Here is a 13,550-nt window from a genome sequence, read left to right on the forward strand (position 1 = left end):
CATTGCTCACATGTATCAGTCTGTGACCTTTTTATTGCTCGTGATGGAAAGTGGTTTGGTAAATACAGTGGTGAAAGATTAGTTGGTAGTACTAATTGGAATTTGGCCCTTTCCCCCAAAGCTTCTGAACAGATAAATATAATGTTTGTACAATTCATTTTTTGAACGCTCGTGTGTATCATCCCTCAGAGTTCTTAAAAACTCGGGATTTGATTTTGGTTTTCTGGTGAAAAGAATTGTTTCAGTTAATTTCCAGCGACTTTTAAAGACAGTGAGATGGACACCACGGACTACCTGAGGCCTGGAAAGACAGTGAGGAAAGCTCAACGAGATGTAGCATTTCAGCAGCTTTTACACCAAGAATATGTTTTAAGACATTGAAATTCACATTAAATCAGTATTTTTAATTGGTTGTATCTGGATGATATCAGCACGGTAGTCTACGGGATATGATGCTTTCAGGGTGCAATTTCTGGAATTCGTGATGTCTTTTTTAAGTAATAATACTGTATTTTTAAATTTTGCCATTACAATCACAGGTTTTTTCCCGTGTAATGCAAACTATGTGATGAAAGTTTTTAGGATCCTCTACCTCATAAATAGAGGTCAAGATTGAAAGTATGAAATCAATGTCTCATTTCACTGATCTGAGACAGCTGCAATATTTACGTCTTTGATGAACAGTTCAAAATGTATACACTTTCATAGCCTCTACACCGTAATAGAATTACACTTGGATGAAGCAGTTTGATGAACACCACTGTGAGAGAAAATGGATCAAAAGTATGAATGTAGTTGAACATAGACAATAGGTGCAGGAGTAGGCCATTCGGCCCTTCGAGCCAGCACCGCCATTCAATGTGATCATGGCTGATCATCCACAATCAGTACCCCGATCCTGCCTTCTCGCCATATCCCCTAACTCCGCTATCTTTAAAAGCTCTATCTAAATCCTATTTGGAACCTGTTAAACATTGAACACGAGAAAAAGATTGCATTTACAAACATATGACACGGTGATTAACCTCCTGCCTCCCGTTCATAGAGACATCTTTTCGGTTAAGTCGACATTCATTAAAGATTATTTCAAAAATATTTCAGTGTGCTATAGGGAATTTTTCAGATTTTCGGGTTGAAATTGAGTCTGACACATTGAGGCCTAACTGCCAAACGTACCGTTTTCTCATGTGTAAGTAACTAAGAAGACTTTTATTCTTGTTGGTTGACCAATTTTATGCTGTTTAGTTAAGATATTTTAATTTACATTTATGCACTTAATATAACAAACATGTCAGTTATAAATATTATACCTCCCTGTGCATTTCCTTACCTGTATTTTGGACCTTGAGAAAGGAATTGACTCGAATGAAGTCATAGAATCTTTAGTCAATTGGATAATCATGGATTATTATTCACACAATCATGGATCATTTTTGTTTGGATTATTATTGTCAGGTGTACTGAGGTACAGTGAAAATCTTTTATGCTGTAGGGACTGAGCAGTTCCGGTCAATAGTCGGGCAGTAGCCGATAGGCATACCTTCAAAGATAATTTCCTATCAAGTCCACTGCTTTCAACTGGACCAAATCATTCAAACATATATTTAACCCTGAAAAAACTAATTCCAATTATATTTGCATAATTAAACATTTACAATGGGAGTTTACTTTAGTAGATCTGATGTTGACTCATTTTATTTGAAGCATGTTACAACTTGGTCATAGGTTTTATTTCTGTGCTATATATCATTATTTTTCTAGGTGCAGTACAGTGATATGCAGAACGGCAAAGAATGTATGACCTACCTGACACTTTCACCTGTGCAAATAACCTTTCACGGCATAGGAAGTTCCATTGAAGCTAGCCGTGATCAGGTAAATGACCAAAATATCATCTATACTGAAGCTGATAACAAATGCTACATTTTTATTTGTTATATTGTCTAATATGTGTCACTAGACCAAGAGGCAGACTGGCAATCACTAGCACATTAATTGGCTTAAGGTCAGGCTGCTTGGCTGTTAATGGTGAAATGCTAACCATGATACTTTTTAAATCCTTTGCTTGGTTTATCCATGATGTGGCAACTTGTGATCTGAGAAAAATATGGTGATTAAATATCAGCAGTCTGGAATTTTACCTTAGGGCGGCACGGTGGCACAGCGGTAGAGTTGCTGCCTTACAGCGCTTGCAGAGTCAAGACCCAGGTTCGATCCCGACTGGTGCTATCGGTACTGAGTTTGTACGTTCTCCCCGTGACCGTGTAGGTTTCCTCCCACACTTCATAGGTATGTAGGTAAATTGGCTTGATAAATATAAAAATTGTCCCTAGTGTGTGTGTAAGATAGCGTTAATATGCGGGGATCGCTGGTTGATGTGGATCCGGTGGGCCGAAGGGCCTGTTACTGTGCTGTATCTCTAAACTAAACTAAATTTGAGTCTTCTTCCAGTGCATGGCTAAATGTGAAGGGGAGGTCTCTGTTGCTTCAGGATTGTGCTTGGCAGCCCCACACTTTGGCATGTTGAGAGTGACTCAGGGGACTGCTTTGTGGAGGCAACCCGCTGTACTTGGATAATGTCTGTAAGAATGAGTGTGGGCCTTCCAGCCAGGCTTTCACTGTCAAATCTGGCAGAATGGTTGTGGCCATTGAAAGTTTGTGAATGTCACAAATGTTCAATTAATATCTTAGATATTTGTTTAAAAAAAACAACAAATCATGAAAAAACTGAAAACTATTTAAATAAATATTTAAATATTATGTGTATTAAAATGTATATTAAAATATATAACCATATAACCATATAACAATTACAGCACGGAAACAGGCCATCTCGGCCCTACAAGTCCGTGCCGAACAACTTTTTTCCCTTAGTCCCACCTGCCTGCACTCATACCATAACCCTCCATTCCCTTCTCATCCATATGCCTATCCAATTTATTTTTAAATGATACCAACGAACCTGCCGCCACCACTTCCACTGGAAGCTCATTCCACACCGCTACCACTCTCTGAGTAAAGAAGTTCCCCCTCATGTTACCCCTAAACTTCTGTCCCTTAATTCTGAAGTCATGTCCTCTTGTTTGATGCTATTAAATATTAAAGCATCTCCTTTTACATTGTAAAGCTATAAAAGACACATGACAAATTGAAATTTAAAGATCAATTGAAATTGTTTAAGCTGACTTAAATAATGAAATAAGTTTTCCTTTCTTCTTTGAGCCAATGTCTCCTGTTTATTTGAATGGGGACTGTCAGGTTTAATACAGCTCAGGTTTAGGTAAATTTCCAGGCCTAAGTGCTGGGAAATCTGCAGAACATCATGTTGGCCCATTGGCCTCCAGAAGGAAACTAGTGAAGGAGCACAGGCAACAGGGCAGAAATTGCAACCACCAACCGAGACAGCACCATTGTTGGAAACCGGGTCTTCTGCACAGATTCATCTTCAAATTCTGACAAAAGCTCAAGTACAGGAGAAAAGATCTGTCCTGTGGCTTTTGACCATCTGCCTATTAAATATATACTTGAATAGATACTATTCAAAAACGTAACCAGTTTAGAATTTCATAGGCATTTGAGTGAAGGTTTACCGAAGAAAAACATTGGTTTTTCAACGCAAGGGTTTAATTTCACCAGAGTTGGAAATATTAGCAGAAAATGTAACTTAATTGAAAACTTATTATTCCTGAATTAATTACAGCACCATACTACAAAGATAACATCAGTTTCATTCAAGCAATAATGTAGGAGGACTAGATTCATTGTTGATCTTTATTGGAGCATGAAATTAACTCCACAGAAGATAGAGTCTACTATGTTCACTTGCTCTGATGCTAAAGCTTCATATACTTTTGAAGGTTTGTTCATTACCACAAATAGATTTACCATTGTATGTTGTAAATGAGTAACAATTTTCATTATGATGACAAACAATTTGTTAAATATATCTTGCTTAAGCTACTGTTGCATGAAAAAGCTAAATTAGTATGAGAAAGAGTGGAAATTGCCCTCATAAAAGATTGCTTCGTTGGCTCCCAAATTCTGTTCCAATAAACGAAAGTAGCCATTCATGTCCAGCCATGAGAGAGGACTATAGATTCCTAAATGGGTTCTGGCACCTTTGATTGATTTACCAGAGATCCATTTCCTTCAGTGAAGTGAATGAGGACAGTTGTTCTTAAAATAGTTGACGGGTTGCCCCTCTCCCTTCCCCCAGCAGCATAGCTAACGACTAGCAAAGTTATTCATTAGTTTGAAAAGTTTAAAGAACAGGTTTAAGAATTAGTCTTCTGAGATTAAATCTGTGACTACAGGGGTTGAAAATTCCTATGATCGTTGGCCCACACGATCTCTTGACAGGCAGAAATACCTGCAAGGATTAGTTAAAAAATAAATAAAATGTTATGTTGCTGTACATTTTCACCATTATTCTGTCCCGTATTTTTTAAGATAGTTAATTTGGTTTCTATGGCAAAAATATTTTGCACAACAATTAGTGGATCCAGACATTTAGTTCAAAGATAGGACTAGTTGGGGTTGGTGAAGTTAAGACAAGAAGACCAAATATCTGTAACTGGAAAAACATTAATTCAGCATTAATTTGTGGATAGTTTATATGGATATTCTACTTCATTATCAGTAATGACAGCTAATTCATGGTAAAGGGTACAGTTTATTCCTTACATTAAATGAAATGACCGTGTAAGGTTTGTAAATTTGCTCATTCATCAGATGAGAAGCAATATCTTTTAAGAAATGTTGATACCAATGAATGTTTCTTTTAAATAGTACATTCCAGTTATAGATTCAATAGAAATTTAGTCTGCAAATCTTTGACCTTGTTTTTCTTGGCAAAAACAAAAACATAGAAACATAGAAACATAGAAAATAGGTGCAGGAGTAGGCCATTCGACCCTTCGAGCCTGCACCGCCATTCAATATGATCATGGCTGATCATCCAACTCAGTATCCTGTACCTGCCTTCTCTCCATACCCCCTGATCCCTTTAGCCACAAGGACCACATCTAACTCCCTCTTAAATATAGCCAATGAACTGGCCTCAACTACCTTCTGCGGGAGAGAATTCCACAGATTCACCACTCTCTGTGTGAAAAAAGTTTTCCTCATCTCGGTCCTAAAAGATTTCCCCTTTATCCTTAAACTGTGACCCCTTGTTCTGGACTTCCCCAACATCGGGAACAATCTTCCTGCATCTAGCCTGTCCAACCCCTTAAGAATTTTGTATGTTTCTATAAGATCCCCCCTCAATCTTCTAAATTCTAGCAAGTACAAACCGAGTCTATCCAGTCTTTCTTCATATGAAAGTCCTGACATCCCAGGAATCAGTCTGGTGAACCTTCTCTGTACTCCCTCTATGGCAAGAATGTCTTTCCTTTCTGTTCTCCTGTTTCATTTTCCCTTTAACAAAGGTCCTTAAGAGGTGGGGTCATGTCATGTGAACATAACCTACTCATAAAGCCTATTATTTTCTGGAACAAAAATGAACCCGCTGTCTTTGTTGCTTTCTTCACTCTATTTTGTGATCTACTAAAGATTCTGATAACTGATTGAGCGAACAGAAAGGAAACTTCTTGTACACTACAATGTCTCATTTTCGCACCTTACCCTTCCTTTTCTCTGTGTCGCCCTCTCCCCGGACTCTCAGTCTGAAGAAGGGGCCTGACCCAAAACATCACCCATTCCTTCTATCCAGAGATGCTGCCTGTCCCGCTGAGTTACTCCAGCTTTTCGTGTCTATCTTTGGTATAAACCAGCTTGTGCAGAACTTTTTTTATTACACATTCCATATGAACTCATTTGGATCCCAGTCTCCCACAAGCAAAATCACTGGGGGCAAATTTCCCTCACTCCTTGGAACTCACCTGGGTTCTATTTCCTTTTAAACTTACCAAATTTTGTTTTTTCTGTTCTCTTTGAATTCACCTGGTACTCTGAAAAAAAGATCATACAATTTGTGTGCATTAAAAAAAAAAGTATTACAAGTTGGCTGGGGTATTGACAAGGGTAATATACAATAGTCCAGCACCACCAACATCCCAAGGTTACTGAAATATCGGTCTTAATGTACTCCTTTGTGACTGAAGTACCGCAGTGGTAATTGGGTTTTGTCATACTCACTGACAGCAAAACAGTGGATCCCACACACAACACTGATATTTTACTGTTGTTTTTACTTTAATATATTCACTATTCGCTCACAACCCCCATCTCAAAGCTGAAATAAAATTAAGAAGCAATACCCATGTTGAAGATCAGTTTACAATGAGAGCTGCACAGTAATGTATATTTGCAATAACAGTCAACAGCACTTCAGTACTTTTCTCTCATCATAATACATAATGCACTAATTTTCAAATCTCAAAAAGGCATAGTTATAAAGATATCTTCAGTGGGAGCAACAGACCTAGTTTGGTTCACGGACCATTGACACCTGTTTATTAACTGGACAGTCACTGACAGTTCTGATTCATGACTGAGTGACTGCTGGACTGGTCTTCAAATGAATCCTGTGGTGAGCTTTCTACCGCCTACTGGATGCAAATTGTTTGAAGTTTCTTTTAAACATTTCTAAGACATTAGTGCAGCAGGACACCTCCGATGGGGTCCTTAATGTCACCAAGACAGCAGCTGTTGAAATCTTTTCACTCTGGAATGAGCTGTCTGTTGAAAAAAAGGTTTATTCCAGTTAAAGAAATGCCCAGTATATTTATTAACATTACTTTAGGAAGACAAAACCAGAACAAAGTTTGTGCAAGAGTGACAATACAAATTATTTTTTTAAAGTTGTGCACAGATCATTAGTTCCACAGTTCTCAATTATAAAATAAACTTTTGTATGTCATCTAAGGATTATCATTTCAGAGGCACTGTAAACACCATTACTATCGGAAGATCAGAAGAACTATCAGGTACTCCAGTGTTATGAACACTAATTAATTTCAATTTTGAGGGAAGCTTGCAATTCAGAAATTTGAATCTATGCGTGCAAGTTTGGGGAAGTATTTGAAAATTCTTTAGTTTGTTAATGGTAAATATTTAATCGTATCATCAAAGCTGTGTCTTCTCAACAGTTTCAAACATTCAAAGCGGATGTAATTAGTTGGCAATTGAAGCTGTTTTATTTTGGATTTATAACAAAAAGCATTAGGAATTTGTTATTCCTAGCCGGTTCCCCTTGCCAGCAAAATGTAGTCAGTTGTGTAATTTTTACATCGCAATTAAAAATCGTTGTGACGCTCCGTGAATTAGCTGCTGGCATTCAATGTGAATTGATATGCAATTTAGTTGAAACCAGCTTTGCTAGCTTTTTAATTCAATTTGAAGGATGTTTATGAACTTAATTTCTGAACAGTTAATAATATCTCAATTTTAATTTTGTGTTGGATCATTTTTAAGAGTAATTAGTCTCAGCTGAAGTTTCCCCACAGATTTTCTGAAGATGCCACAAGTGAGCTTAAACATCATTGGTGATATTAATAAGGTCCAATTGTCCAGTGCTTTCCACAAGGTCCTGCCAAAAGGTTAAGCATCTGCTTTTGATGGCATACACAGTTCTGATGGTCACACTACATTTCGGCAAAAGCAATTTGGGCGAGGCATGCTCTCCTGACCGTGGAGAGCCATGCTTCTGCCCCCACAAGAGACTAGTGGGCCAGTCCTCTGAGAGAAAGCAATGCTCTAGTCAACTGAGCATCACGAATCGGCCAACTTTGGGGTTGCTGGCATTTGTCATACATGTTTTAACACTTCCATGCAGAGAACAAATCGCTTGGATTATGTTTGCCACTTTTCCGAAAATGTTTTACAAAGATTACCCTGACGTTTTCTGTACTTCATGGCAAGCGAGTTAATTTCCTTAAACTCGCAATATAATTTTGACTGTGTTTATATTGGAACTGAAAACAATAACAACCTAATCTATTCCAATCTGGTGGAATGTAATTTATGGTGGCTGGAAGTTTGCATGTTGGTGTATAAGCACTTCAGAGAAGAGTTCTCTTGGTTCATGTTGGAAACACAAGACTTTTACATCTGAAGAAGGGTCACGACCCGAAACGTCACCTATTCCTTCTCTCCAGAGATGCTGCCTGTCCCGCTGAGTTACTCCAGTTTTTTGTGTCTATCTTCTTTAATAAACTTTGTCTTGAGTTCACGAAGTTCCAACTCTGAGAGACAAATAACCAGAAAGGAATATCACTCATTGAATATTTAAGTATTGTGTGACAATAGGTAGTGAAGTTTGCTGGTCATTGCCTGCTCCTCTTGCAGACTACATTTAGGGAGGGAAGGCAAACAAAAGTTGGCTACTGGTCAGCCAGAAATGTTCAGTGACCGCATGGCACATGACTTGAGTGCATAGCTCATGCTTTCTTGTGGGCTACATCCATCCAATAAAAGCCATGTGGTCACATGTTTTGTTATGGAGCAAATGGTGATGCAGTTAAATAGTATTTTTGTTACCTGGATCACTGTGGAAAAGTTCCACTATACTTGGCAGAGCCATTATTAAGAATTATAATCACATGTTGCATGCTACTCAGCCTTGCCATTAGCTATCTGACAACTAACTGCAGTTTAGGAACAGGAGGAAGAGACAAAACCATCTCAATGATCTCTTGCTTGTTCATGCGGTCAATGAATGACTTCTCTAACTGTGATACCTGTAAGTTAGTTGAGTTTAGTTTATCGTCACGAAGTACAGTGAAAAGCTTTTGTTGCATGCTAACCAGTCAGCAGAAAGACAAAACATGATTACAATCGTGACATCCACAATGTGCAGATACATGATAAAGGGAATAAAGTGAACAATGTTTGATGCTTGATAAATTACAGTAAAGTCCAATCAAAGATAGTCTGAGGGTCTCCAATGAAGTAGATAGTAGTTCAGGACTGCTCTCCAGTTGTGGTGGGATGGTTCAGTTGCCTAATAATAGCTGGGAAGAAACTGTCCCTGAATCGGGAGGTGTGCGTTTACACATTTCTGTACCTTTTACCTGATGGGAGAGGGAAAAAGTGGGAGTGGCCAGGCTGCGACTTGTCTGTGATTATCCTGCTGGCCTTGCTGAGGTAGAAATGGAGTCAATTGAAGGAAGGTTGGTTTGTGTGATGGTCTGGGCTGCGTCCATGATTCTTTGCAATTTCTTGCAGACTTAGATGGAGCTGCCCCCAAACCATGCTACGATGCATCCCGATAAAATGCTTTTTATGCACATCTATAGAAGTTGGTGAGAGATGTTGGGGACATGCCGAACTTCCTAAGCCTGCCAAGGAAGTAGAGGCGTTGATGTGCTCTCTTGGCCATTGCTTCAATATGAATGAATGAATAAGTGAGTGAATAAATGGATGGTCCAGGAGAAGTTGTTGGTGACATTTACTCCGAGGGAATTTGAAGCTTTCAACATCTCAACTTTTTGCGCCATCAATGCAAACTGGGGTATGTGTACTGCTTCACTTCCTGAAGTCGATCACTATCTCCTTTTTCTTGCTATCATTGAGAGAAAGATTGTTGTCTCGACACGAGGACACAAGGTTCTCAATCTCTTTCCTGTACTCCGTCTCTTCATTATTTGATATCCGTCCCACAATGGTGGCGCCGTCTGCGAATTTGTAAATTGCATTAAGTTTGTACATGGCTATACTGTCGTGGGTGTACAAGAAGTAAAGAAGGGGGCTGACCTTGCGGACCTCCAGAGATGAGGGTTATCGTAGAGAATGATTTGTCCCCTATCCTCACTGATTAGGGTCTGTTGGTCAGGAAGTCAAGGATCCAGTTGCAGAGATGAGTGCTGACCAAGTCCGGTGAGTTTGGTGATGAGCGTGGATTGTATAATGTTGTTAAAGGGCTGTAGTCTATGACTAGGAGTCTGACGTAGGTGTCTCTCTTCTCTCGGCGTTCCAGGATTGAGCGTATGGCGAGGGCGATGGCATCGTCCGTGGACCTGTGGTGGTACGCAAACTGCAGTGGGTTAGAGCTGCTTGGTAGTCTGGATTTAATGTGCTCCATAACTAGCCTCTCAAATCATTTCACGGTGGTGGATGTCAAGGCCACTAGACGATAGTCGTTTAGGCATGAGATCTTGCTTTTCTTCGACACCGGGATTATGGTGGTCTTCCTGAAGCAGGTGGGTATCTCAGAACAGAATAGGGAGTGATTAAAGATGTCCGTGAATACTCCCGCTAGCTGGTCCATGCAGCTACGAAGGACATGGCCAGGAACTCCATCTGAGCCGAAGATGGACCCAAAATGCTGGAGTAACTCAGCGGGACAGGCAGCATCTCTTGATAGAAGGAATGGGTGATGTTTCGGGTCGAGACCCTTCTTCAGACTGAAGAACTTCCCACTTCACCTGGGCCTCATTTGGCATCCTCATTTGGCATGGACAGCAGCCAAAGACCAAAGGTGGAGATGAGTGTGCAGGAGCTGGACAATAGCTTGAGAACTATGTATACATGCTCCATAGAACACAATTACTCATAGAAACATAGAAAATAGGTGCAGGAGTAGGCCATTCGGCCCTTCGAGCCTGCACCGCCATTCGATATGATCATGGCTGATCATCCAACTCAGTATCCCATCCCTGCCTTCTCTCCATACCCTCTGATCCCTTTAGCCACAAGGCCCACATCTAACTCCCTCTTAAATATAGCCAATGAACTGGCCTCAACTACTTTCTGTGGCAGAGAATTCCACAGATTCACCACTCTCTGTGTAAAAAATGTTTTTCTCATCTCGGTCCTAAAAGACTTCCCTCTTATCCTTAAACTGTGACCCCTATTTCTGGACTTCCCCAACATCGGGAATAATCTTCCTGCATCTAGCCTGTCCAACCCCTTAAGAATTTTGTAAGTTTCTATAAGATCCCCCCTCAATCTTCTAAATTCTAGCGAGTACAAGCCGAGTCTATCCAGTCTTTCTTCATATGAAAGTCCTACCATCCCAGGAATCAGTCTGGTGAACCTTCTCTGTACTCCCTCTATGGCAAGAATGTCTTTCCTCAGATTAGGAGACCAAAACTGTAAGCAAACTCTCCACGTGGATGATGCCTTAGCAATACTATTGGAAGACCAATTCTGAATTGCTGCGACACCAGGGAAACTCCTTCGCACACATCAATGACAAAAGTGTAAGCAAGCTTCTAGTGAATCACCTTAACTGCTTACATGGCAATGGAAGTTACAGCATTGAACATCAGTTTAGTAATGCATCAAGTATTTCCATCAGTCTTATTTTCTAGCTTGCCCCATTGAAGTGCTGGTGAAAATCCCCTGCAACGACAGCTTGTGCTATCTTGCACAATGGAGAACTGGCACCAGTGCTAACGTGGCTCCTGCCGTTACTGTAGGGCATTTCTGTCCTGTCTCTCTAAGTATTTTTTGGCAATGGCATAAAATCTTAAGAGCTGTGACATGTTGTTACAAAACACTGGATAGGCCACATCTGAAGTATTGTACGCAGTTCTGATGGTCACACTATACAAAGATGCAATTGTGGTGGAGAAAATGAAGAGGATATTCACCAGGATGTTGTCCCTAGCATTTTGTTCAGATAGGGAGATACAGCGCAGAGACAGGCCCTTCGCCCCACTGAGTCTGTGCCGACCAGCAATCCCTCTACATTAACACTATCCTACACACACTACGGGCAATTTACAATTTTAGCAAGTCAATTAACATACAAGCCTATACATCTTTGGAGTGTAGGAGGAAACGAGCTCCCGGGGACAGCACCCGTAGTCATGATCGAACCCAGGTCTCTGGCTCTGTAAGGCAGCAAATTTACCGCTTAGCCACCGTGTTGTCCGAGAGTGCCCCAGATTCTACATTCACTAAGGTTAATTTAAATTGCTCATTTAACCTACCAACCCACGTGTCTGGGATGTGGGAGGAAAATCATCTAGTCACAGAAAAAAACATGCCAACTCCATACAGAGCATCGGAGGTCAGGATTGAACTTGGATTGCATGAGGATGTGAGGCAGCAGTTCAATTAGCTGCGCCAACATGTTGCCCCTGTTACAATTTATTTTGTCCTTGAACAGACCTGAAAAAACTCAGCGATTTGTCAACTTTTGAAAAAAAAAACATTTTAGATATTTCAGAGAGAAAGCACTACTGTGGCCCATGTCCAAAGAATGATTTTTAAAATGAAAACTTTGGTTAAAGTTGTTTAGGATTGAAAACCTTTTATTAATTATTTTCCTTTCCTTGTGTTCTTGTGCCGAGACAAATGTACTCGTACTTCTGCTCTGGCTGTGATCAGCTAAACCTTATGAAGTTAGTATATTTGTACTGTGGACCTTTTCCTGCTGTTCTGGCTGCAACACCCCCTTCCTTTGTTTTCGTTAGCCTTACAAAGGGGTCCTCCTGTCGGTGTTCAATCAGATCTGACAAAGGCTTTCTGTCTGAAATGTCCAACTGCTTTTTCCTTTTCAAATGTTGACAGACCTCCTGTGTATTTTCAGCATTATTTGTTTATATTCGTAAGAAAAGGTACAATTAGATTGCAATGAGAGGATTTCAGATTTTTTTTTTAAACTGTTAAGCTGGAAGAGAATATCTACTGTGTAAATTAAAACCTTGTTTGAATGTTGGAGGTGTACCTTAACATAATAAGGTTATTACTTCATCTGGGATTGAGTCTTTAGCTTACAAGTGGCATTCCAACCTCTCAAATAGAGGGTAGAGAAATTGAACCAGACTCCAGGTGGTTCTTGTGACTTGTGACTGGATCTCCAACGCTTAATTCTGACATTCAGCAAGCTATTGAGCATTGGTTGATGAGAGTCGTCCCCCCCCCCCCCCCCCCCCCCCACCTACCCCAATTGTGTTGGCTTTGAGAGCTCCAAATGTTCTCATGTTGAATGGAACTAATAATCCAGTCAACTGTTATTAAAGATTATTTGAAAGTCCATCCATTTTATTCCAAAGATACAATGAAGAATGTTCAATAATTACATGTCGTGCCAGAAATATTTTCCAATGGAAAACATAAATAGAGAGCATTTCACAATTTTTTGTGTTGACACTGTTATCGCACTCGCTTATTCCAATGCAAGTCTATTCGAGCAGTGTTAAATTTGTGCATTACTGGGGAAGTTATTTTATTTGAATTTATCTGGCAGCCTTGAGTCACATCGATATGTTGAAAGGTTGAATGAAACTCCAATTTTCTAAAAGTCATTGAGCACAGAGTTACGTGAACTTGCGAACAAAGCCCACAATTAGCATTGATCCTATGCTTGGAAACAAATTCTTGATGGCAATGTTATTTTAACCTCAGACTTGCCAACAGCAAGTTGATTTGGAGGTTTAATTGAGCTGTATTCGAAAGATTTTATTTTGCTTTTAAAACTTTTAACCTCAAGACCATCACCATCAAAGAAGCATGAAGGAGAGAGAATGGAAGGGATCAGGGCAGCCAAAGGATAATATTTCAGGGAGAACCTTATCACAAAGATCAATAGAATGAAAGCTCTTAAATTAACAGAATTAATATTAGAAAAGAACTTGGGGTTACAGTGGACATTGAAT

General features: G+C 39.8%; 1 protein-coding gene across 5 annotated transcripts in view; it reads left to right on the forward strand.

Moving 5' to 3' along the window:
• stau2 (staufen double-stranded RNA binding protein 2) overlaps positions 1-13,550 on the forward strand; it is a 369,378-nt gene that overhangs the window by 249,911 nt on the left and 105,917 nt on the right. For 4 of the 5 annotated variants that reach the window (XM_033019292.1, XM_033019293.1, XM_033019295.1 and 1 more), the window contains exon 13: positions 1,762-1,875. The exons of the other annotated variant lie outside the window; for it this stretch is intronic. In XM_033019292.1, coding sequence (XP_032875183.1) covers positions 1,762-1,875 — 114 coding nt within the window. The remainder of the gene's footprint in view (positions 1-1,761; positions 1,876-13,550) is intronic. 5 annotated transcript variants of the gene reach the window in all.

Source organism: Amblyraja radiata, chromosome 4 (assembly GCF_010909765.2).
Source record: "Amblyraja radiata isolate CabotCenter1 chromosome 4, sAmbRad1.1.pri, whole genome shotgun sequence".
Lineage (NCBI taxonomy): Eukaryota > Metazoa > Chordata > Chondrichthyes > Rajiformes > Rajidae > Amblyraja > Amblyraja radiata.